At 45.6% G+C, this 24,877-nt stretch overlaps 1 protein-coding gene across 3 annotated transcripts in view; it reads left to right on the top strand.

The window, feature by feature from the left end:
• Nucleotides 1-24,877, top strand: part of USP43 (ubiquitin specific peptidase 43) — a 56,259-nt gene that overhangs the window by 11,321 nt on the left and 20,061 nt on the right. For 2 of the 3 annotated variants that reach the window (XM_087826514.1, XM_087826512.1), the window contains exons 3-9: nt 5,188-5,291; nt 13,116-13,208; nt 14,841-14,976; nt 17,693-17,828; nt 19,083-19,218; nt 21,416-21,536; nt 24,397-24,500. In XM_087826514.1, the coding sequence (XP_087682640.1) occupies nt 5,188-5,291; nt 13,116-13,208; nt 14,841-14,976; nt 17,693-17,828; nt 19,083-19,218; nt 21,416-21,536; nt 24,397-24,500 (830 nt within the window). The remainder of the gene's footprint in view (nt 1-5,187; nt 5,292-13,115; nt 13,209-14,840; nt 14,977-17,692; nt 17,829-19,082; nt 19,219-21,415; nt 21,537-24,396; nt 24,501-24,877) is intronic. The other variant, XM_087826513.1, reaches the window with a different exon arrangement.

Raw genomic sequence — 24,877 nt, 5'->3', positions numbered from 1 at the left:
GTAGTTTCTGTGGGTTGTAGGATTATGGGTGATTTTACTTTTATGTACAGTGATTTTCTATTTATCTTATTTAAATCCTTTTAGTTACAAGTGACAGAAATTTAACCTGATTCAACTTAAGGAAAGGACATTTATTGGCTTTTATAACTTGTAAGGCAAAAGGTTGAACCAGCTTCAGATAAGGCTGGATCCAAGTACTCAGATGATATGACCAGGTCTTTGGCTTTCCATGTCTTTTCTCTGGTTGCATTTTCAGACCGGCTCTGCCCACATGGTGACAAGAGGTGACCCTGGAATGCTCAAATGTTCTTACGAGTTTGGGATTCCAGAAAAAACCCGGGGACAATGTGATTGTCCCAGAATGGTTCGTGTGTTCATTGCTGGGCAGGTGGTCTGCAGAATGAAATATTCTGATTAGGCTCACCTGACTCACATGCCTGTGTGTGTGTTGGGGCCAGGGCGTAAACTCCACCCACATCAATGGCCCAGGAGAACTTTTTTTAGGTTCTGGTTGGGTTACTTCCCCAAAGGAAGGAATGCTGAGCAAATAAACATGTCCACTATACTGTGTATTCCATAGTCTTAGAGTGAACACATTTTGAAATCAGAATGATGTATTTTTTTAAAGAAAGATACTGCTTCTTGAATATCTGTTATATGCCATGCATCTAATTTGATGCTTTTGATGATTTATTTTACTATCAACAAATAGGAGACACTCAATAAGCTCTTGAACGGTTGAATAAAGTGAGTAGTTATCATGCTTTAATGTTTGAAAGGATAGCTCATATTTTATTTAATAGGAATTTAGGTTAAGTTGCCCAAAGTCACTCTACTTCTACTTGGGAGAAATAGAATTGAACCTGAGCATATTTCAAAGCCCTTTACTTATGAGTCTTGTGCCTCTTCATCCCCACCAGGGGGTGGAAGAAGCCTGCTGTGTCTCTTTCTGCTGGCTGGGTAGGAAAGGCCTCTCGTCTTGTTCCCCCCTTCTCCTGCTCCCTGGCTATGCCAGGCAGCTCTTCCTACCTGGAAGATAGGAGGGATCAACAGCCTTCTGAATTGACTTTCAATCTTCCTCTTTGTCTCTTGGTGGCAGATAAAGGCAGGAGAACAGAGATGTTAAGTAACTTGCCTCAAGTCACACAGCAAGCAAGTGGGAGAGCCAGGATCCGATCTAGGAAATAAAAATCTAAAACAGAGTTTCTTAACCTTAGTACTTTTGATGTTTGGGGCCAGGCAGTTCTTTGTTGTGAAGGCTACCCCGTGCATTGTAGTATTTGTAGCATCCCTCTATCCAGTAGATGTCAACCGCATCCCCAATTGTGATCGATGACCAAAAATGTCTCCAGGCATTGCCAAATGTCCCTGGGGGGCAAAAGCACCCCTCCTTCCACTGGTGAGAGCCTTTGCTTTCAACCAAACCTTTCTTTAAGACAGCACTGAATTTATTTAAGCCAAGAGGACCTGCAAATAATTCTTTTTAACAACTTCAACACCCATGTAAAGCAGCCATAATTCCAATTTCCAATATGCTGCACTATTATATGTTTTCCACACTATAGCCAGAGTGATCTTTTCAGAAAGGAAACAAGATCGTGTCACCCTGCTTAAATTCCTCAGGTGGCTTCCTATGGTGCTTAGAACAAAATCTGGACTCCTAAGTGGCCGACAGGGCCTGCCCTGCCTGGGCCTGCCAAGCACTCAGCCTGATTCGAGGCCCCTCTGCCCCTCGCTCATTGCTCTGGCCGCCCTGGCTGCTCCCTGATCCTTTAAGGGGCAGGAGTGTTAGGAGTACACCATGACTGGGCAAGGACAGCCAGAGAGAGGAGCTGCCCAGCTCTTCATTTAACCTGATTGAAGCCAGAAAAGCTCTTTTTCTCTGTCTGGGGTTGAAGCCGCCACTGAAATCTTCGGTCATAAAATTGGGCCCCCTGCAGAGATCTCACTGCCGGAGCTGGAAGGGAAGGAGCAGAGCTGGTGGGTTGATTCTGCACGAAGCTTCGTTGTCCCTTCCCAGGGCGGAAGGGGCCTGTCCTCTGCGTAACTCTGAACACTTTTTCTTTTTGAGGTTATTTCTGTTTCAAAACATATAAAAGCCAGATAGATAGATTTATTGAAACGGATAGAAACTGTAAGGACTACTTTCTTCTCTGTAACTGTAATGATTCTCAAATGTTTTCATGAAAGGGCCTATTTTTACTCTCTTATGGACACTCTCACATGAGCAGTCCTTTTGGCAGTTTATCTTAGAGAAAGCACCATCTTTCAGAGTTAAGGAAAGGATGAGACTGGGGGGAGGACCAGGAAGCTAACATTTATTAAACACCCACTGTGTGCCGGGCAGGATTCTCATGTCATCTTTTCTGATTTTAATGGTGGCCCTGTGAGGGGTGTGGGATACTCCTGTTCCTTTCAGATGTGGAGTGAGGCTCCTTGGCCAGCAGAGGTGAGCCAGCCTGGCCTGACCCCATGGCCCATGCTTTGTGAGTGCTCCTCTGCCGCCCCTCGCCCCAGCCTCTTTCAGGATTTCCTCTTTCCACACCCCAGCCCTGGGTGATCCCGTCCACTGCCGCTCCCGATGAGCTGCTTTATGACCTTGATGCAGAAGCGTCCGTGTCACTGTGAGGTGTTCGGCTGTCTCAAATAGAAGGGAATGCATGAGAAGGCAGAAGGGTGGCACACAGGACCAAAGGGAAGGCTGAAGAACCAGGCTTGGAACCTTCAAGAACCAGACAGCTCTGGGGCGGGGCTGTGTCTGTGGCAGGACTACTCTGGCCTGGATTCTGCCAGGATCACTGCTTTCAGCCTTTTGATCACTGTGCTTGTGATCCCCGTGCAAGGCCAGCTCATCGCAGAGTCTAGCTGGGGTCAGGTGCCTGTGCTTCGGTAAGGAAGAGCAGGCCCCTGGTTAAAGAGCCTTCCCACCTCCCCCTGGATTCAATGTTCTAAAGGGGGGCTTCTACCAAGAAGAGGAGTGAATCCTGGGCAGCCACAAACACCATGTCCGCTCTACATCTGAGTTCTCGCCTCTGAGCCCTTCGTGTATTTGCTGTGAGCTGTCCCTGCTGGATGTGGATGCCCCTCAGACGCGCATACCCTTCCCTGACCCACTTCTTTTGACTCTGGGAATGGACCAGGCATTCTCCAGGTACCAGGTTGGAAGCTTGGAGCTGGTCCTGTGTATCTGTCCCCTTCTCTCCCTCTGCTCCCCCATCAGGTACTCAGCGATGAGCTGCGCACACGGGTGTCTGAGTCCATCCCTCATCCTTTTTACGGCTCCTACTCTAGTTCACCCCATTGTGACCTGGACCCTGAGCCTCCCAGTCTGTGTCTTAACCCCAGACTCACCCCCTGCCTCCTGTGCACGTCTGTCCAGGTAAAGCATCTCTCCATGCATGTTGCCACCAGGAGGTTCAAACCATTCAGATACTCCCTGATGTGTAACAGTACCAGTGCTCACTGTGCCAGCCACTGCTTTCAGTGTTTTCTATATATTAACTCTCTTAATCTGAAGATTTTTCTATCAGGTAGGCATTATCATTCATTATCCTTTTATTACAGTTGAAAAACCTTGGAGTAAAGAGATTAGGTAAGTTATGGAGCTGGCTTACTGAGAGGGTAAGTAACCCTACCTACCGGCCAGCTAAATTCCAGTGCAGACATTGGAACCCAGACATTCCGACTCTAGAGGTTAATTTTTAACTCTGGTACTATGCCGGTTACTGAACCAGGCAGTCTTCTTTCGGACATCGAAGGCCCCACCCAGTGTAGCTCCAGACTCCCTCTCCAGCCCTGCTTTCTGCTTCCCTTTGCACATCCTGTATTCTGGTCATATTGGGTTTAATAAAAATAGTGGCACATTCTGAGTATTTGTCACCTTAATTTGCCCCACTGTTTTATTTTGGGAAATTTCCAAAGTTGAATTAATTATGAAGTGAACACCTCGTACCTACCACCTAGACTCTCTAATTGTATTTTATTAAAATCGCTTTATCACGTATGTACCCATCTGTTCATCCTTCTATCTACTCACCATCTCCTCCCTGTTTTCCTCATCTTATAGTTTTGATGCATTTTAAGTTAAATTTCAGACATTGGTATACTTCACCCCAGACCCTTCACATGCTCCATTTCCCTGGCTCTTTGAAGATGCTGGCCTGGAGCCTGCAGTGAAGTGGCCGCGAGCCACTGAATTCCTGTAGCCACCAGGAGTTGGGAGAGGCAAGGAATGTCCGGAGGAAGTGCGGCCTTGCCAAGGCCTCGGTTTGGGGCTAGTCATTCTGATTTTGGTTGCCTGGCCTGGAGAACTGTGAGAGAATCCGTTTCTGTTGTTTTAAGCCACCAGTGTGTGGTAACTTGCTACAGCAACAACAGGAAATGTAAACATAAGGGGATGCGAGGAAAGATTCAACAGAGCGCATCTGTGAGCGAACGAGGCGTATGCATTAGCCTGCGGTGCAGGGTGGCTTGTCTGAGAGGGTGGTGGTCACATGAAGCCTGGCTCACTGGAAAGTGTGGACAGAAAGGTTTAAAAGGTGGAAACTTTGGTGGGGATGTGTTTGAAGTCATGGCCGCGCGTCCCGGTGAAAAGTACTAGAGGCATCTAGACACACGAGGCCCAGCCTGATGGAGAGAAAGAACAGGGTAGTTGCCCCGGCCGGTGTGGCTCAGTGGTTAGAGTGTTGGCCGGAGCACCGAAGTGTCATGGGTTCGATTCTCCATCAGGGGGTTGTGCGTGGGTTGCAGGTTGATCCCATGGGAAGGAGGCAACCAATCGATGTCTCTCTCACATCGATGTTTCTTTCTTTCTCTCTCCCTCACCCCCACTCTCCCTTCCATTCTCTCTAAAAATCAATAGAAAACAAATACCCTCAGGCAAGGATTAACAACAACAACAAAAAAGAACAGGGTAGTAAATTCAGGGGTAGGAGTCAAGGCTGGGGAGTATGCGAGTGTTCACCGAGGTTTTCGTGCTTCAGTTCTGCTCTTTGAGCTCATCCTCTCAGGGAACTTGGGAGGTCAAGAGATGGAAGGAGCAAGGAATTACGGCAAAGGCAACACTGAGGTTCTGCAGGGTCCAGGCCCCGAAGGGGTGGCGTGGCCAGGAGGAGGCCCAGCCGCCGCCGTCTAGAAGCTGTGGAGTGATGGGAGGTGTATTAATTTCCTTTCCTCATTTCTTTGCAGCTTCAGCCCGAAGCCAGTAAAACCCCTGAGAACCACCTGTCGCCATCGGCTCCGCTTTCTCTAGGTCAAAGCTTTGTGCAAAGCCACTTTCAAGCACAATATAGGTAAGAATGGGATGTGCTTAGAGTCACCCAAGAGTTCAGCAAACTTATATGCTGGACGCCAGTCTCCCATGGCCTGGTTTACCCTGAGATTGCAAAGCAACAAAAGCCACAAACACCCTTCTCTCCCGCATTATAAATCCGAGTTAACCACTCACTCCTAGGCTTCTGATCTTTAGTATTTCCTCTTTTCCTCCTTGCTGGCCTCTGAGGCTCCCACCTCCCCTGAAGGAGGGGTGATTGGAGGGTGGTTCTACAGACTGTGCCTGTGGGGACCAGGACCACCCCAGGAGGCAGTCATTGGGGGAGACCCTTCCTCTTTGTTCTTTGTAGCCAGAGAGCCCAGCTTAACAAGGTGTTATGAGTTCAAGACTTCCCAGCATTCTAGAGGATATCCGACTTCAGAGAAGTTGTCCTTTCAAATATTGCAAAGTTTTTTTCATATAAATATGAAGCCATATTTTATTCCATATTAGGCTTTTAGAAGCAATTTACTAATTTTTTTATATTTCAATTACAGTTGACATTTAATATTTTTATAATAGTTTCAGGTGTACATTTATAGAATTTACAAAGTGACCCCCCCAATATTTCTAGTACCCACCTGGCACCATACATGGTAATTACAACATTATGGACTATGCTCCCTATGTTGTACCTTACATCTCCATGACTGTTTTGTGACTACCAATCAGTACATCTTAATCCCTTCACTTTTTTCACCCAGCCCCCTCCCCAAACCCCCCTCCCATCTGGCAACCATCAGTTTGTTCTCTGTATCTATGAGTCTGTTTCTGTTTTGTTTGTCCATATATTATGTTCTTTAGATTCCACATATAAGTGAAATCATATGGTATTTGTCTTTCTCTGATTGACTTATTTTACTTAGTATAAGGTATTACAGTTTTTTAATGAAAGCACTAATTGCAGTGAGAGGTCAGAAAGGAGAGAAACCCCCCTGGGCTTCTCAGAGGGGGTATGCCTTTTGATGGCTCTGAAGGATGACTAGGATTGAATGGGTGGGAACATATTCAACAAGAATGAAACATGTTTAGAGATGGAAATGAACATAATGATCAGGATCCAGGGGAACCCATTGTTACAGAGAGCCTCCTCTGAGTGACATGCCCGCCCATATGTTTTTAAATGTATTCCTTATAGGGGCCTCAGGAGATGAGTTATGGCCTAGGAGGTTGGGCTTTTTGGGAGCTCGCACGCAGTAAGTGAAAGAACCAGGGTTTGACTTCTGGTAGATCTCTGAAGCCAAGTTCTGCTTTTGCTTCCTTCGTAAGTCTTCCTCTTCGGCTGCTTTTCCATCTCCCCTTGTCGTAGGGGATGTGCCGCTGCTGCTTCAGTGGCACGGAAGCTCTGCCTCCTGTTCTCTGTTACGGATACTGAACTGGTTTTAAAATCCTTTTCTTCTGGGTGCTGCAGTAAGTCTTTTTCAAAGGTGTGCTTTTCTCTGAGCTTCTGGACAGTCTTCTCTTTCCTTTACTCTGCTGTGCTTTTCCTAGGCCTCCCCTTGGCTTTCCTCTTATTTACTTTAAACCAATGGACAATTATTCAGCCTTCCAGAGTTCACTTATATATAGCCATTCAATTCCGCACTCTTGGGGCACTTGCATTCTTTGTGTTTGGGAAGGAGGAGGTCACTTAAAATTGCCCAGAAACTCCCTCGATTTGGGATTTATGTTCAGTAATTGCCAATCGAGTGAACTGGACATGATCACTGCCTTTGAGGTGGTTGTTGATTTAGGAAGACCAAACAGTCTCTGAAACGCTTTGGAAAGATGCCAGGGTGGCTTTTCACTGGAATGGAAAACCCACAGCCCTGGAGAAATTCTCCCTGTCCCTGCGCCACCAGGGAGGGGGCAACCACGGGGCACACACTCCTGCCCTCGGTTGCTCAGCATGCTGGGTAATTAAAGTCTCTTCTGAATGAGCCCGGATCTCATTGTTGTACGGGACGAATGGGCCACTTATTTCCCGAGAGGCGTGGTGATGCGCGGCAGGGTGCAGAGAGGAAACCTAGATTTCACACTACTGACCTTTCTGGCCCAAAAGCTACTTGTAGAGCATCTGTTTCACCTTCAGATGCCCAAAGCACAGGCTGCTGGAAACAAAAATGAGACAGAGGAAAGGAAAAGAAGACTAGAGATGGAGAGAGAAGAACACACAGAGGAAGAGAAAGGGAGAATGAGGCGTGGACGTGTTAGGGAGCAGGGAAGGGTCACCAGTCTTTGCCACCAGGCACCGCTCATTGGTGTTCTTGCACAATAAAATTCACTCCTTTCTCTGATCACCTAGATTTCACACTACTGACCGTTCTCTCTGCCCTCTTCCCCCCTCGTCTACACACACTCTCTGTGTTCTTCTTTCAAATATCTGAGCGTCCGATATTGCACTGGGCCCAGCAGTTACAATGAGGAACGTGATAATTTCTTGCCCATAAGAGAGACAAGTACTAATTAAATATACCCATTTATTCTCTAGATAGTTCTTTCGTGCCTACTATGTGCCAGGTTCTCTCCTAGGTGCTGGGACTTGAGCTGTGAACAAGACCCAGCGCCTGTTCTCATGGAGCTCACATTCTGCTGGGGAGGGTTAGATGATACACAGCCCAACAAATAGCCTGCACAGTGAGAACTGAAATGATAAGGAACTTGGGAGGTGGGGAGCAGCCGGGCTCAGATAAGGTGGTCAGGGGAGACTTCTTTTCAGAGGGGACATCTGAGCTGAGAACTGAGGGACAGGGAGTCGGCCATTCACATACTTGGGGACAGGGTATTCCGGGCAGAGGAAATAGCAAGGACAAAGGTCCTGGGTGGGAATGATCTTGCCAAGTTCCAGAGACAGGAGCTGCCAAGTAGTGAGGGCTGGGAGTTGAGGCTGGACAGGTGGATGGGGCCTGGTAATGCAGGTGTCCGGTCCAAGTGCGGGGTTTGGTCTAAAGGGCACAGGAAGCCACTGCAAAATTTAAAGCAGGGTGTGGTCTAGATAACAATTTAAGAGTTGACGCTGGTTGTTACGGGCAATGAAGGGAGGCAAGACTGGGAGCTGGAGCAGCGGCTGATGGCATCAGTCGTCCCAGTGGCTGAATGATGGTGGCTGGGACCCCGGAGGTGGTGGTGGAAATGAAGAGAAGTGGGTGAGGGTTGGGAGGGGACATGTGTTGGGTGGAGAGTCCACAGGACTTGCTAATGGGTTTAAGGGTGTGGGTGGAGGGACTGAGGGAAAGATGAGAACCTCGGTGGCTCCAGGTGTTTATATTGTCACGTCTGGTGAGTGCTTTGAAGTAGTCACGGGTGTGAAAGAGGAAGGGGCCTGTTTTCTTGCACTGCTCTTCCCTTCTGCCACACTTACTTCTGAAGCCAGATGTGTGGGTGTGTTTCCCACACAAGCAATTCTGCAGTTCTCTGTGGCCACCAACCAGTGTCCTACAATTTAACTCAATTCCGACACTATCTACCTGGAGATAGCATCAGTCCCACAAGACTGCCCCCTCCCGACACTAATTACAAGCTCCGGGTTGTCACCTGTGCTTCTGGCCGGCTGGCTATAAATCAGAGGTTCCCATGACCGCTCCTCAGAGCCGAGGGTTTGCTAGAGCAACACTCAGAACTCAGAAAAGCAGTTTACTTACTAGATAACCAGTTTATTATAAGAGGGTACAACTCAGGAACAACCAGATGGCAGAACTGCACAGGGCAAGGTGTGCGGAAGGGGTGCAGGGTTTCCATGCCCACTTGAGGCACCCTCCCCTCCCAGCACCTCCAGATGTCCACCTACCTGGAAGGTCTCCAAACCCCTTCTGCTAGGGTTTTTATGGAGGCATCATTATATAGGAGTGATTGATTAAATTATTGGCCATTAGTCATGAGCTCAACATCTGTCTCCCTTCCCTTCCCCAGGAGGTGGGGGGCTGAGAGTTCCAACCATCTAATCACATGGTTGGTGCCCCTGGCAACCAGCCCCATCCTGTGGTTATCTAGGGGCTTTCCAAAAGTTACCTCAGTAGTATAACTCAGGTGTGGTTGTAAGGAGTTCTGTTATGAATAACGAAAGATGTGCTTTCTCACCTCTATTCTTGCTCTTATCAGGAAATGTCAAGGGTTTTAGGAGCTCTGTGCCAGGAGCAGGCGTGGAGACCAAACGTATATATCTTATTAAAGTCACAGTATGGCAAAGTGCCCTGCTGGCACAGGGTGTCAGGAGAGCATTCCTGAGGACTTGACATTTGAGCCGATCAGATACTGAGGACTGCTGTGCCCTTTGGGGAGATACTGTAGGATGAGCAGGCAAAAGTGAGGTGTTCGTGCCAAAAATGTATTGATGGCAGCTAAAACCGCCTGCTCTGTGCCTGATAATCTACAGTCAAGAAAAGTAATGGTTAGGGATGCCCAGCAGCTGGGCTTTTCAGGTCTGAGGGCTGATTTCTGCAGCGTGTCAGTGGGGGCCCACTCCACACGGGTGCCCCCCCTGGATCACTGGTGGCGCCTGAGCAGAGGTGCCTGGCGACCTGGCTCAGCCTTCCTCTCCACTTGGGAGGGCTTGCCTGGGACGGAAAGTCGCCCTGGTGTCCTTCTTTGTAAGTGGAAAGCTGGAAGAGGTGCTACAGGCTAACAGAGGCCCTGCTCACCGAGGTTACCCTCCTCCACCCCCACCCCCCTTTAGGGGCTGAGTATTTGACTTTGGCCGGAGGAATACTATTAGGGTGCTGGAGATTTGGACTAGAGGAAACATAATTAGCTATTCTATGTGATGGTGGCCACAACCTGAAACGTCTGCATGTTTAAAAACCAAGGACTTGTGGCTCTGTTGGAGTTTTGCCTGGGGAAGGAATGTGTGCGTGTGTGTGTGTGTGTGTGTGTGTGTGTGTGTTTATTGCCCCCTGCTCTTCATAGCTTAGGCAGAATATGCTTGAGAAGGCTCTCTCAGGACAGATCTGGGAGAGGCGACACCTTGCTTACATGTCATCATAATTACGGTTGGTGGCGTAGACATCAGTTCCGCTGCCCGGTAAGCAGGCGAAGTGTGCGTTTGGCAGCCGAGGAGTCAGTGGTGAACTGGGTGGTGTCAGGGCCCAGGGCTCATGTCTGGCGTCTGTGACTGGGGGAGCAGCGCAGTGCTGAGGTTGGTGGCAGCTGGCCGGCTGGGCTTTAGAGCAGAAACCGTGTGATGGAGAGCGGACAGCTAGGGGGATGGTGAGTGAAACTGCGGGCAGCGGGGTGATCTTCTGCCCCTCTCCCCTGTGGGTGGCTGGGGGAACATTAGGACAGGGCTGTGGTGCTCTGAAGGGAAAGGACCCGACTGAGGTGTAGCTGGAGCCTGGTCACTTCTGGATTTTCTGTAAAGGTGACCCTGGCCCTCTCCCTGCTCTGTAGGTGCCACTCTGTCCTTCCTGCCCATCCTTTGAGAAACGGGTGTGTTTCACGTCCTTTCTGTAGTTTATTGTGCCAGCAGCGTGTATTCTTCATCCTTGAAAGATAAAATTAGACCCTTGTGTGTTTTTTCCAATCTGCACAACTCTTGCTTCCTGCCAGAGATTCGCGGCTCGATGTACAGGCCTGTCCCTGAGCCAGGTCAATACGATGCGACTCTGCAAGGAAAAGCAGCCTAGCCTAGTTTTGGTAGGTGTGAAAAAAAAAATAGGCAAAGAAAAAGATTCCTTTTTATTCGTTCACTTAAATGTGAAACAGAGATTTGGAAAATTTCCAACAACAAAAATGCACTCTTCAGACTCTGTTACATGTAGGAACGTGATGGGTGACGGTGGGCGAAGGGCTGGAAGAGAAACGGGCGGCAGAGGAGACCCCCCGATGCCAGGTCCCCTGATGGCGGGAGCTTGAGTCCGATACACCGCTTTTTGCCAAACCATTTCCATGGCTTTCTGGGGGGCAATTTACTTGAGACAGTGAGAGTGAGTGAACATCACATACTTGGGTCTGTTTTCTAAAATTATGGTTGGCATCTGGTAGCTCGTATCCAGGAGAGTGACCTGCTGTGAACAGGTCACTCGGGTCGCCTCAGGCAGCACCCGGAAACCCTCAGGGTTCCTTGCCTGTCCCTGCTTTTTTCTATTTTGTTTGCTCAACGGAAAACCCATCAAGCAGGACTGGTGCTTTCCACAGAGTCAGGCACCCTGGTTTCCATACTAACTGCAGTTCCCCCCCAGGCTGTCTAGTGGAGGGAGCAGACTGCCAGCAGGCTCCTGTCCTGCGTTCCCAGGGAAGTCAGTGCAGCTTTGGGATAAGGTCTGCAGCATCCAGAAACCCCTTATGTCTTGGAGGAAATGGTGCATTACATGATTAAGGAAATTAATTGGAGCGCCCCTGTGGAATATCAAAGGTGCGCTTCTCGTTTAAAGGTACTAAAGTGAGGGATGGTGAATTTAAAAGAGTTTAAAGAAGATAAATAAACTGTGTATCTACTCTAAAACAATGGATGCCTCACTCACTTATATTAAAGACTCTGCAGGCGTGATGATGAGCATGGACTCTGGACCCTGAGCCAAGCTCTACCCCTTAAGAGCTGTGTGTCCCTGGGCAAGTTACTTAACCTCTCTGTGTTTCAGTTTTCTCCTTTGTAAAATGGGGAGAATCCTGGTTTTTATGGGTAGCATGTGGGTGAATAGATGCACAGCGCTCAGAACAATGCCCGGTCTTAGTACATGCTGTAGCCTTGTTAGCTGTTGCTACTAGCTGCGATTTCCTGAACTTTGTTTCTTCAGCGGAGCAATGAGGGGGATGGACTGCATCAGTGGTGTCTCCCCCCCCCCCCCCCGGCTGAACACTAGCGTCACCTGGGGAGGCTTTAACATTCTGAAGCTTGTGCCTCCCCTGCTTTCTTCGCAGCAGCATCTCTAGTAGGGCCTGGACATCTGCACTTGAAAATAAGCGCTCCCTGTGTGATTGTGGGGCATAGGGAGACTGAGAACCAAGGGCGTAGGTGGTCCCGAGACCTTCAGCTTGAAAGTTGGCACACTCGGTTTCTGTTTGGAAGGGATCTCACTCCTTCCCATACTCAGCACACTAACACACACTCAGCACACTAACACACACTCGGCACACTAACACACTCAGCATACTAACACACACTTAGCCTAGTTACTCTCTGCACTGACACTACACTAATACACAGCACACTAACACACTCATTGCAGTGACACACTCAAGTGAACTAACACAGTGTGATTAAACTGTTTTCCTTTAAAAAAATTGAGGTGAAACTCATATAACACAAAAGTAATAATTTTAAAGTGTACAATAATTTTAAAGTTAATGCAGCTGCGTTCACAGTGTTGTGCAGCCACAACCTCTTTCTAGCTCCTAAACATTTTCATTCCTCCAAAGAAAACCTGGTACCCAGTCAGGGTCACTCCCATCCTCCACCCTCCCAGCCCCTGGCAACCACCAATGGGCTTTTGGTCTCTGGCTTCCCTCATGCTGGATGTTTCCTATAAATGAAATCATAAAACATGTGGCCTTTTGCCTCTGACTTCCCTCGCTTAGCGTAATGCGCTCGTTTCAGCCTCGGCGTAGCATTGCCAGGACCTCGTGGCTGGACGGCAGTCCACTGCGTGGACACGCGTTCTGCTTACCCGCTCATCCGCTGGCGGCCGTTTGGGCTGCCTCACCCTTTGACTGTTGTGAATGATGCTGCTCGGAGCATTTGTGTACAAATATTGGTCTGAATACCTGTTTTCAGTTCTTTTGGGAATTTACCGAGGAGTGGAATTGCAATGGTGATTCTGTATTTAACTTTTTGAGCAACCACCGACCTGTTTAAGTGCGATTAAACTGTCATCTCTATTCTTTGCCCCCACAGATCTTCCTTGACTTGTCCCCACTGCCTGAAACAGAGCAACACCTTCGATCCTTTCCTGTGTGTGTCACTGCCCATCCCCTTGCGCCAGACCAGGTATGTGAGCGTCGTGCCCAGTGCACTGGACCTTTCTCCTGCTGGGAACCTCCTGGCCTTCCATCTGCAGCTGTCTCTCTCTTGCTTCTCAGTCAGTGTTTCTCCAGAAACCAGCTTTATAGCTGGGGGACATTCAGTTATGGAATGTGACAAAGTGAAAGGTTACCATGTCCCTTCTTTAGCTGAAGAAGGAATTATGAACAGCGCTTTTTTTTATCAGCACCAGGCTCATGTGTTTGGCCCATTCAGAAGCTGGCATGGGCCATGGGTACCACTTGGTCAGATGGCAGCCCAGAGAAAATCTGTCATCGCCTGCTTTCCTATGCTGTATTTCCACCTTCCTCCTTTTTGGGAAGGTGTGGGAAGAGGTTTATCTAAGGAGCAAAGGTAAAGGAAAGTGCAATTAGAGGAGATGAGAAAAAGAAAAGAAGAGTTAGGACTGGGCAAGAGCCGTGGTGGGCCAGCTGTGTAGAAGTAAGAAGCATGTAGTGCAGGCTTCCCAGCAGCCAGGTCTCCACAGTGACCGGGAGGCGCCTGGCCAGCGTCAGCGTCGAGGAAGCTCAGTGAGCTCCCGGGCGGGGTGCCTTCCTGGGGTCAGCGGGGACATTTCTTCCTGTGTTCCCCACCTCTGTGGAGACCGTTTCTCTTGCCCTCTGTCTGTTGACGCTCCATCCTAGGATGCAGCCGAAGGCACGAGCGCCTCAGAAAGACTTTCCCGGCATCTTAATCCCCTTTCTGCTCTGAATTCCTGGGCTGCCAATAGTTTATGCCCCAAATACAACATGGGCTTGTCCTGTCACCAGTGACACCATCAGATGATGTCTGCTGGTGGATGTGAGTGAAGATTCCTGGCTTGACACAGCATAGCACGTCAGTTAGGACCACTGATGCTGGGGCCAGACTGCCTGGGTTCAAATCCAGCTCTGTTCATTAGCTGTGTGAATTGGGTAATTACTGCAGTATAGAACAGGAGAGGTAGGGGCTGGGCGAGCGAGGCCTGGTGTGCTGGTGGGGACAGTAGAAAGTGGGATCAGTGAAGGGCCCCGTCTTATTACCAAGGGAGACTTTCAATAAGAAAAGTCTTGACTGCTTGACTGCTTCTCAAACCTCAAAGTTTGGCCCTGGCGATATTGCTCAGTGGTTAGAGCATCGTCCCACAGACCAAAGGGTAGCAAGTTCCATTCCCAGTCAAGGGCATGTACCTGGGTTGCAGGTTCATCCCCAACCCTGGTCAAGGCATGTGCTGGAGGCAACCAATCTACATGTCTCTCTCACATCGATGTTTCTCTCTCCCTCCCTTCCTTCCACTCTCTCTAAAAAAAAGTCAATGGAAAAAAACACTTCAAAGTTTGTTTTTGGTTAAGATGATCTACTTAAACAGAACCTTGAACAGAGATCTGTATTATGATTATTAATCAAATATCTTTTATTTTTAACTTGCTGGAAAAGTACTCCGTTGATATTTTCAGAGAATTGGCTCTCCAGCGACACCTGGTGACAGTGTACCCAAGATGCAGTGACCTGACCTGGAAGCAGAGATGAGCCGAGGGGCTGAACTTGACCTAGTGTTAGAGGTATTGGTGACAGTTCATGGTAGTCCTTTAAGGATGTGGACTCTTTCCTGTTTTTCAGATTCTTGAGCGTCACCTTGGTCTTCCCCTCTAAGGGCCAGCGGTTCCTGAGGGTGGGCCTGGCTGTGCCCATCCTCAGCACAGTGGCCGCCCTGAGGAAGATGGTGGCTGAGGAAGGCAGCGTCCCTGTGGATGAGGTATGCTGGAATCGCATGGGGCCTGGTCGCTGGATGGCGAAATGCTAACTGAGCCAGCTTCTAGATTCTTTAGGCTAATTTCTGGTTTCCAGGTGACTCCAGAGTGATTCATGAATTTCTGTTTGATTGTATCCCTTGTGTCTGTGATGAGTAGGTCTTGACCTCTCCAGGCACTTACATAGAATAACATAAAAAAGACTCTACTTTTGTCTTCCAAGGTGGTGATGATTACAATTAGAGTAATTCCACAATAGCTGCCCCTCAGTAGTGGTCACGAAGTGCTGGGCACTACTCTGTGGACTTTATATTCATAACAAATTTAATTTTCACAACCATCCTATGAAGTAGATTCTACAATTGTCCTCACTCACCAGGGAGCAAAGAGAAGGCGCTGAGAGGTTGAGTGACTTGCCCAGGGTCACACAGCTGGTAAGTGGCTGAGCCAGGATTTGAACACAGATGGTTTGGTTTCAGAGCCTGAGCCACTATTCTATATTTTCACTCCTGAGAATATAAGCCAGGGTATTGAAGGGATAATCAATGAAATATGAGGACCACTGAGGGAACCAAGGATGTGTATAACAGGAGAGGGGAGAGTTGGGGGAAAGTGGGATTGGCTATGTTCTACTTATTTTTTTAAGGAGTCTTGATAAAGAGATTGGATTTTCTGTGACTTTGGAGGACAGAACTCATAACAGCCCCCCCCACCCCCCTGGTGAAAGGACAGGGTAGAAGTGATGGTGGTGAGAATCAATGGACTTGAAGAGAGGGGCTCAGAATGGGCTTCTAATTATGATTCAGTCACTTTGTAGTTTTCTGACCTTGGACAAAGTAATTGTTTCTTTCATTGTAAAATGAAAATTTTATACTTCCCTGATGACCTCATGGGATTTTTTTCAAATTAAAAAGTATTTTTAACCTTTTTGTTAAGGAATAACACACATACAATAGCGTGTATGTGCCTTAAGATTAAAATTTGTAGAATTTTTTCATGCATATACATATATGTAAACCACCACGATTACCAAACCTTCTCATCTCCCAGTGCTTCTTCTGCCCCACCAAGCCAATCCCTCTGACCTCTACAACCATTTTATGAGGATCTCCAGTGGTTAAAAATGTTTTTATATTGCTTGGTAAACTCAAAGTACTCTATGAGGATCTATTGAGAGAGAGAGAGAGAAGGGGGCAGAGAGAGAGGACAGTAGGTGCATCTTGGGAAAAAATGTCAGTAATAAAAGATCAAAAGTCCTAGAGGTAGAGTTTGAACAAATAAGAGAGTGAAAGACTGTTGGAATTTGAGAGGTGTGGTGTGTTTGTCCAGGGAGATACATATCACTTGGGATTCCTAAGTGTAGGAGTGGGCTCTTTGGAACTTAAAGTCTATTTTGATATTTAGTTTTAACTGGCCACTTTATTCCATTTATATTATATATGATCAAGGGCATATTTGGACTTATTTTATGCTTTCTATTTACCCTGCTTTTCCTTTGTTTCTTTTTCCTCTCTTCTTTATTGCTTCTTTTGGATTAAGCAATTTTTCTTCATTTTAATTTCTTCAGGTTTGGGACATGTACATTATATATCTATGCTCTTACTGGTTATCATTAAGATTTCAACATGTATAATTAACAAAGCCTTATGTTAATTTTCCTAAGCAACACAAGGATCTTGGCATGCTTTAATTTCTTTTATACCTTTTTGATTTAGACATTATTGTAGATGGATAATTTCTCCTCCCTGCTCTTCATGGTTGTAGTAATATAGCCGTTGTTATAGGTTTATATAGTCAATAAATATTTACATTTACCAGTGTTTACCTTTTTTTGTCGTTGTTCATCATTTCTCCTTAAAACTCAAGTTTTCCTCTGGATTCAGTTTTGTTTTGTTTTTTTAACCCTGAAATGTATCTTTTATAAGAGAATTTTTAGCCAGTGTGTACTGATTTATGTGTACTGAGATATTGATTCTTTCAACCCTTGAAGTGATGGATTTGGGTCTGAAGCAACCAAGATCCTCAAGGCAGTCGCCCCTCTTTTTCTCTACAAAATCATCTTCTGCTTACCTCAGTGGTCCATAAAATTATTTTTCATGTATGTCACAATGTGAAAAAAGGTGGCAATACTCTTTAAAATTTCTTTCAGTAGAGGTCTGTTAGTGGTAAATACTCTCACTTTTTGTTTATCTGAAGAAGACTTCATGTTCATCTTACATGATACTTTAGCTGGGTATTAAACTTTTTAGATTTTCAACTTTCTTCCCCCACCCTTCCCTAGGGCAGTTTGATATTCTATTGTTGCAGTTGAGGTGTCTGTGGTCAATCTAATTGTTATACCTACAGTGTTTTAGTACTAAAAATAAGTAGTATATCTCACTAGCTAGAAGGGAGGAAAGGGTAAAAGAGAGGTTTAAGCTTATCAGTCACTTTTATTATTTTTAAAAATTAAAATATTCAGTTACAGTTGACATTCAATATTATATTAATTTCAAGTGTATAGCATAGTGATTAAACGTTTGCATAACTTATGAAGTGATTCCCCCATGAGTCCAGTATCCATCTAACACCATACGTAGTTATTACAATATTATGGACTATATTCCCCATGACTATTTTGTAACTGCCAATTTGTACTTTTTAATCCTTTGGCTTTTAGATTTCTTATTTGTTAAGTTCCCTTTGAGAAATCAAGATGGAAAATGATCCTTCTCATTCCAGGTGATCTTGGTTGAACTGTATCCCAGCGGACTCCAGCGGTCTTTCTTTGATGAAGAGGACCTGAACACTATTGCCGAGGGAGATAATGTGTATGCCTTCCAAGCCCCTCCACCACCTGGCCAGGAGACACTCTCAGGTACAGTAGTGCTTGAATATTATGGGTTACAGGTTTGAGAGAGTACTCATGGGGTACTAAAGCATAAGATATTTCATTTTAGTACTTGGAACTATCAGGCCTATTTTCTCTGATATTTGTTGTACACATGGTTAATTAAATATTTTAAAATATTCAACGAATACAGAGGTTTTCAAGACCTTGATGAGTATCAGAGTCACCTGGAGGGCTTGTTTAAGCAGATTTCTGAGCCCTACTCACAGAGTTTCTGATTCCTTAGGCTGGGGGCAGGGCCTGAGAATTTGCATGTGTAACAAGTTCCCAGGTGATGCTAATGCTGTTGGTCCTGAGACCACACTTTGACAAGCACTAATCAGAACAGGTGTTGAGTAATCTTTGTGTTCACACTCCAGTGGTTCAAGGTCTGTGCTTAAAGTAAATTTTTTACAAACTGGAGCAGTAGATGCCCGAAGAGGTTATTAAATGACTTTTTGTTAATAGTTCCACTTCCGGATACTTGCTGTTCATAAACTTTAGATCGGCTAAGATGGCCAATTTCTGACAGTCTTTCATTGTAGGTCAGTATACATTTTGGCCCAATTAGCCAGTCAAGAAGGCCCATATTTAGAGGACCCTATGCCTGTGTTACCATATACCCCAGATGAATCCTGTACCCAAGCCCCATATCCTCAGCTAGCCTGGGTGGCAGGCTGTGAGGACCAGGGTCCTGCAGTTGTTCTGGGTCAACAGAGAGACTCTGGGCAAGGAATCTGGACCAGGACATTGACTGGCCCTGTTTATGTTGTAACTCAGTGAAACAAGCCCTCATTTCAAATTCAATCGCTGTGATACCTCAGTACCTTAAAAGTCAAATTTTTAGAACTGACTGGAAGTTGAGGAAAGCCCAGTTCCCCTGCTTCCTCGAGGGTAAAGACTCTTACCTTCTCTGTGTGCTTATGATGGCTTTCTAACAGAGTGGATACTTATACAAACATCCAAAATAATTTTGAAGTATTTTTCAGATTGGCTTTGAAAAGTGTTAATTAAAATCCCTGCCTTTATTTTTAAGTTATTGGCTGAACACAACATAAATTCTCTACTATTTATATGACCTTCGTGTGCCAGGTGCCAGATGGCATAAGTGCCATGAACCTTATGTCTCTTCCCCTAACGGGTCTCCCAGCGGTGGTTAAGAGAAAGAGGCGTAGGCAAGCCAGGGTTTTGACCCAGTGAAGCAGCTCCTTGAAGAATACAAACGTAGTTCTCTCTCTTCAGCTCATCCACCTGGTCTGTCCGTGTCCCCTCGCTTGGCAGCCACTGAGGGTCCTCGATTATCCCTGCCCGCCCATAGGGAGAACAAAGTGCTAATCCTCTTCTGTAACTTGGTGGGGTCAGGGCAGCAGGCTAGCAGGTATGTTTAATTTCACCCTTCTTTTTACGGGATGTCTGGGATGTGTAGGCGTGTACTTGGAATTCTGTCTGGAATAATTCTAATTTGATCGAGTTAAACATCCATTCTCAAGGTTAATCAACTAGGAGTAGGGAGTAGGGTACTTTCTGATCAGAAGATCAGAAATAACTGCCTTAAGCAGATGGCAAATACTGTCCTTAACAATTAAACATTGAAAGCTTTGCTTTTTAAAATTAATTCAGGAACAGTCATTATTGCTCTCATCACTATTATTTTTTACTATGTTCTAAGGCCTGGGCATGCAGTAAGACAAGGAAAAGAAACTGGCTCTAAGAAAAGAGGAGATCCAGTTACCGCTATTTGCAGATTAAATCATCGCCTGTCCAGAGAACCAAGAACTTGAAAGTGATTAAAACTAGTGAAAGAGTTCAGAAAAGTGACTGGTCACGTAACCAATGCACAAAAGCAGATAGTTTTCTTAGATAGTCCAAATGAAATGTTTAAAAGATATAACTCCAATAAAAAATTTTTAGATTGATAAAATGTTTGTAAAATGTATCTGGAATAATGAACTTGTAAGACTAGTCAGAAAATATTGGGGGGTGGGGAGAAGAGGGATTTTTCCATTAAAACAGAATGAAGTTGTAATTATTAAAATATTGTGATGTGAGCAGAAGAATCGATGGAACAGAATAGGCCAAAGTATATTTAAGTATCATGTGATAGAAATGGTATATTTCACATTACTAGATAGTGAATGAATTATTCAGTATATAATGCTGGCTTAATTGATTTCTTTTAAAATTTCGTATAATCAGTTTTTTACTCCCACCATAAATTCACATGTGTAAATTCCAGGTTGATTAGAGAGGTGATTATAGTAAAGGAAACCATAAAATAACTTGAAGATAAAGTAGGAGCATATTTATGCCTTTGGGTGGGACTATTTTAACACTTAAGTCGGGGACTATAAAGAACATGATAATGTTTTAAATGCATCTGCAATTTTGAATTAAAAGCGAAATTTGAAAGGCAAAGCGCAAAGAGGAAAAATATTGACATCATGTGACAGATAAAGGATTCAGATCCATCATATAAAACCTGGCTCTCAAATTAGTGAGAGAAATGCTCCTTTAGAAAACCGAGCCTCGGAGATTAACGTTAGTTCACAGAAGAAATACAAGCTTGAGTTAAAATATTCCTCTTCCTGTGCTAGTAGGATAAATTCCTATTGCAATAGCAAGGTGCTATTCCTAACCTTTCCGAGCATTAAGGAACTTTAAAGATCAGTAAAGCTCATTCTGGGCACATGCCGAGGGAACGGGGCACATGTCTCATTGGTGAAATGGTGCTGTGGCCTCTCTGGAGGGCAGCTGGGGAATGAAGAGCTTTGGTCTTGCGTTTCTGCTTCTGGAACTTTATCCCAAAGAACAATCAGTCGTGTGCACCCAAAGGTGTATGTGTAAGAATATGGGTAGTGCCTGTTATAAGCAAACATTGTTCAAATGAAAAATCGGAAGCAACCTGAATGCCTACTAGAGGATAAGCTGGATAAACGGATGCATCCACACAGCGGCGGAGGCGCAGTGCGCTTGCCTGTCGGTTCACGGCCTCAGACCTGCGCTCTCAGCGAGGCTCATTCTCCAGCTTCACGTTCTTAACCCACTGGATCTTCACGCAAGCTTGTGTGGTGTGGCCGTGGCACAGTCAGTGGTCAGTGATGTGTCCGGAGTTCCCCGTGGCTGAGCTAGAACTGCTGGCATGGCCACATCGGGCGTTCTCAGCGTTAGCAGCTCACGGCTGCGTGTGCCCAGCGTGGGATGTGAGCAACAGCCCCAGTTAGGAGAATATTCCTGATGCACAAAGCCAGCGGTGCCACTGCGCTGGGTTCCCCTGGGTTACTCTCTGCTTGCTTTCCTCTGGCTCCAATGCTCTCTTACTCTGCTCTCTTCTGTGGGGCAGTTTCCCAGCTGGCCGAGCATTCGGAGCATCTGATCACCTTGCAGGGTCGCTCCTTGGCCTCTGTTCCCACCTCCGTGTCTCCATTGGCAGCAAGGTTCTCCGATGGGCCATTTGCACTGTGCTTGGTGTTTAACTCTTACCAGTGGGCAGGGGCTATGACAGAGCGTAGGCTCACAACTGTTGGGTACTGTGGCTTTTCCTTTGCTGAAATAACCTGCTGTCCTTGGATTTTCAGGTTTGGGCCACCATTCCTGATCAGGGAAGACAGAACCATTTCCTGGGCCCAGCTGCAGCAGCGCATTCTCAGCAAGGTCCGCTATCTCATGAAGAGTGAGACCCTGGGACAGCAGGTCAGAGTGCGTGTGTGTGTGCGTGTGTGGGCGGTGAGGGGGTGGAGATGGGGATGGGAAACTAGGAGTAGCTCAGGAAAGACAAGAATTTGCTATTAATGAGGATGCACGTTGTTGTATAAAACAACTTTGATTTATGTGCAAGGAAATAACCAATTTATGACCTGTAGTGTCCCACTCTTTATGGCCTTACAAAATACCTTTCATGGGCAGGGCTTTCTTCCCGTTAAATCTTACAAAACACCATGGGAACCAAGAGTGGGAGTTACATTACCCTTCTCGCTTTTGTATATTTATGGCTTACCATAGTTCTTCCTGGAGGACAGCTTATTGTAATAAATTGTAACTTTTGTGTTTGGATCAAAAACTTCAAGGGACTTCAGCTATAATTTCTGTGGAAAATTAAAATTGATGTTTCTGTCCAAATATGAAAACCTAGATATTAAAATAATTGTGTCCAGTTTTTGAAAAACTGAGATAGTAACTCAAGAGAAAACACCTCTTTGCCTTGCTCACTTATTTATTCTCAGGTTAGTAGTTTTCAATAAAAGCAACATATTCCGAAACCATTTCCTGTAGCCCCTGCAGTATCAGAAACCATTCTGATGGCTGCCTGGCACACAAGGTGTTGACACTTTTAGGGACAGGTTAGTAGCTTTGGGAGTTTGTTTGGCCCCAGCTATTTTCTTAGTAAGAACTTTTCATTTGGGGGATGTACCAGACTTAGTGGTAATTCTTTATAATTCACGTTCCTTCGTGTTCAGGGAGAACTATACACTTTTAATTTAGGATTTACGCCAAATAACACTTCGTTAAAGACATCTCCCTACAATCATACCCATCATTAGGTCTGAGGGACTTTGCTGTCTGTTCTGCCAGCAGATCTGCCAGAGCCCAAATTAGAAACACGAACTTCTCTCTAAGTAGGTCATGGTATCTAGGAATAGCTTTAGCCTCCCCGGACCCTGTGCCCTGATTCTTGAAAGTGGATGAACCACTTTCATGCGAACATTGAGCCCAGCTGGCCTCCTCTCCGCCTGGACACGTGTGTGCCTTTGCCTCTGCACCCTGCAGTCATTCTGACTTTAGAAACCAATCAAGCAAAAATGCCAGCAAAATTCTCGTACAGGTCACCTCCAACTCAGTCAGTGGTAAGTGTGTGGCTGGACATGATTTTCTGTAGGAATATGTATTCTAAATGGTTGTGAGCTTCCCAGGCTCACCCACCCATGTAACTCATAATGCTTTTAGTAATATATTCGATACTGGCTTAATATGGTAATCATTTGAAAAGAATACATTCAGAATTCCCAACATTAAACTGGAGAGATGAAAAACAGTGAACATATAGTAGAGTTTCTAAAATGAATTTCTCTAGCCAAGAATAGAGAACAGGAAAGTGTCTCTTACAAAAATCACCCATTTGCTAGACAGGCTTAATTTGCATGAATTGTAAAAAAGAGATTTATCATTTCCAAGACATTTTTATGTGACTTTGTAAACTTTCTTCCTGTGTGGGCTGGGTTAAGCTGCCTCTGGGCAGTGTAAAGGCCTTGATTAAGCTATGTTGCCATCCAACCAGCAAAGCTCAATTAGGAGTGTCAGGAGAAACAGTTTCCCCCAGGTTTAACGAACTTCTCCTTAGGAAGTACAGCAGGTCCTCAAATAACAATGCATCCATCAGTCAACATTGTTTTATTATAATGTTGATGGAAAAAAATTGATTTCTGGCCAGGGCCACTGTCTATGTGGCGTCTACACGATCCCCCCGTGCCTGTGTGGTTTCCTCCCACATCCCAAAGATGGGCAGGTGAGGTGAATGGGTGTCTAAATTGTCCCAGCCTGAGTGAGTGTGGGTGTGGGTGTGGGTGTGGGTGTGGGTGGCCCTGCAATGGAAGGGCGTCCTGCCCAGAGTAGGTTCTGCCTTGTGCCCTGAGCTGCCAGGAGAGGCTCTGGCCACCCATGACCCTGAACTAGAATAGTGGGTTGGAAAATCATTCTCTGACTTGTTTTTATTCATCTTTTAAATGTTATAGCTCACATTTATTTCAATATTAAATATTAGAAGTGTTTTGGGTCTTTATTTAGAAGTTTAGTGGGTTTTTTTTGTGACCAGACATATGCATTAGGGACTTAGAATAAAACCATAGTTGCTATTTCTTTTTTTTTTTTTTTTTAAGATTTTTTTATTGAGTTTTAGAGAGAGAGGAATGGAGAGGGAGACAGAGAGAGAAACATCCATGTGAGAGTGGGACATCCATTGACTGCCTCCTGCATTCCCCATACCAGGGATTGAACCCACAAGCTGGGCGTGTGCCCCAACCAGAAATCAAACCAGCAACCTTTCGGTGCTGACACCCAACCAACTGAGCCACACCAGCCAGGGCCATAGTTGGTATTTCTTTATGTGGCTTATTTTGAAGTGTTTACTTAACATTTGGTATGTAAAATATACACTAATTTGCTTTTAGATTATTGGCTCATTTTGGTAATTTGGTGATGTTAATTATCTTTAAGTTAAATTACCTATTAATAATTCATTAACATAATAAATTTATTTTTCTAATGGCTGTGCCAGTTTCTGTTCCAATTAAACCTGAGTTATTTAAGAACAACATGTTTATCCTTTGGGAAAATTTAATGTGTTAAACAGGGTTAGATCACTGTGTTAAAAGATACAGTGTGTATCTTCAAAAGGAGATGAAGCCTTCACCTCTCTAGGCTTTAAATACTAATTCTTAAGGGAATATTCAAAATAGACTGTAAACAAACAGGATTACATTTTTTGAGTAATTTATTTGCCCTTAAGGGTCTAATTTAAATCCACAGGCCTAATGACCCACCTCTCTTGTTTTTGTCTTGGCAGAGCCCAGGGTCACTGTTCTCTATCCGGGTTGTGGGGCAATCCCTGGCCCTTAACTACTTGTCCCCACAGGACAGCAGGCCCCTCTGTCACTGGGCAGTTGACAGGTAAGGAGATGTTCCAGATTTGGTAAGAGAATGAACATGATCTTATTTGACCAGACTCCCTGAGGCTATGTGTCAGTAACGTTGATTGCAATCATAGCTACTCTTGGTTACTTACCTCTCTAGTGCCTGGCTCGTATTAGGTCCTTAGACACATCTGTGCTTGAAGCCCTATGTCTAGAGAGGTACTGTGACGGCCCTTTCAAAGGTGAGGACACACTGAGGTTCTCGGAGATCAGTTAACTTGCTCACACTCACACAGTTAGGTAATGGCCAAACCTGAATTTGAACTCAGATCTGACTGAAAAACCCAAGTTCATTCAGTTAGTCATGCTACTGAATCCAACCTGAATTTCCCGTCTAGGGCAGGGGAAAATTCT

The sequence above is a fragment of the Miniopterus natalensis genome, chromosome 17, assembly GCF_054644295.1.
Source record: "Miniopterus natalensis isolate mMinNat1 chromosome 17, mMinNat1.hap1, whole genome shotgun sequence".
Classification (NCBI taxonomy): domain Eukaryota; kingdom Metazoa; phylum Chordata; class Mammalia; order Chiroptera; family Miniopteridae; genus Miniopterus; species Miniopterus natalensis.
Note: the sequence above shows the minus strand (reverse complement) of the source record. Positions and strands in the feature narration are given on the sequence as shown.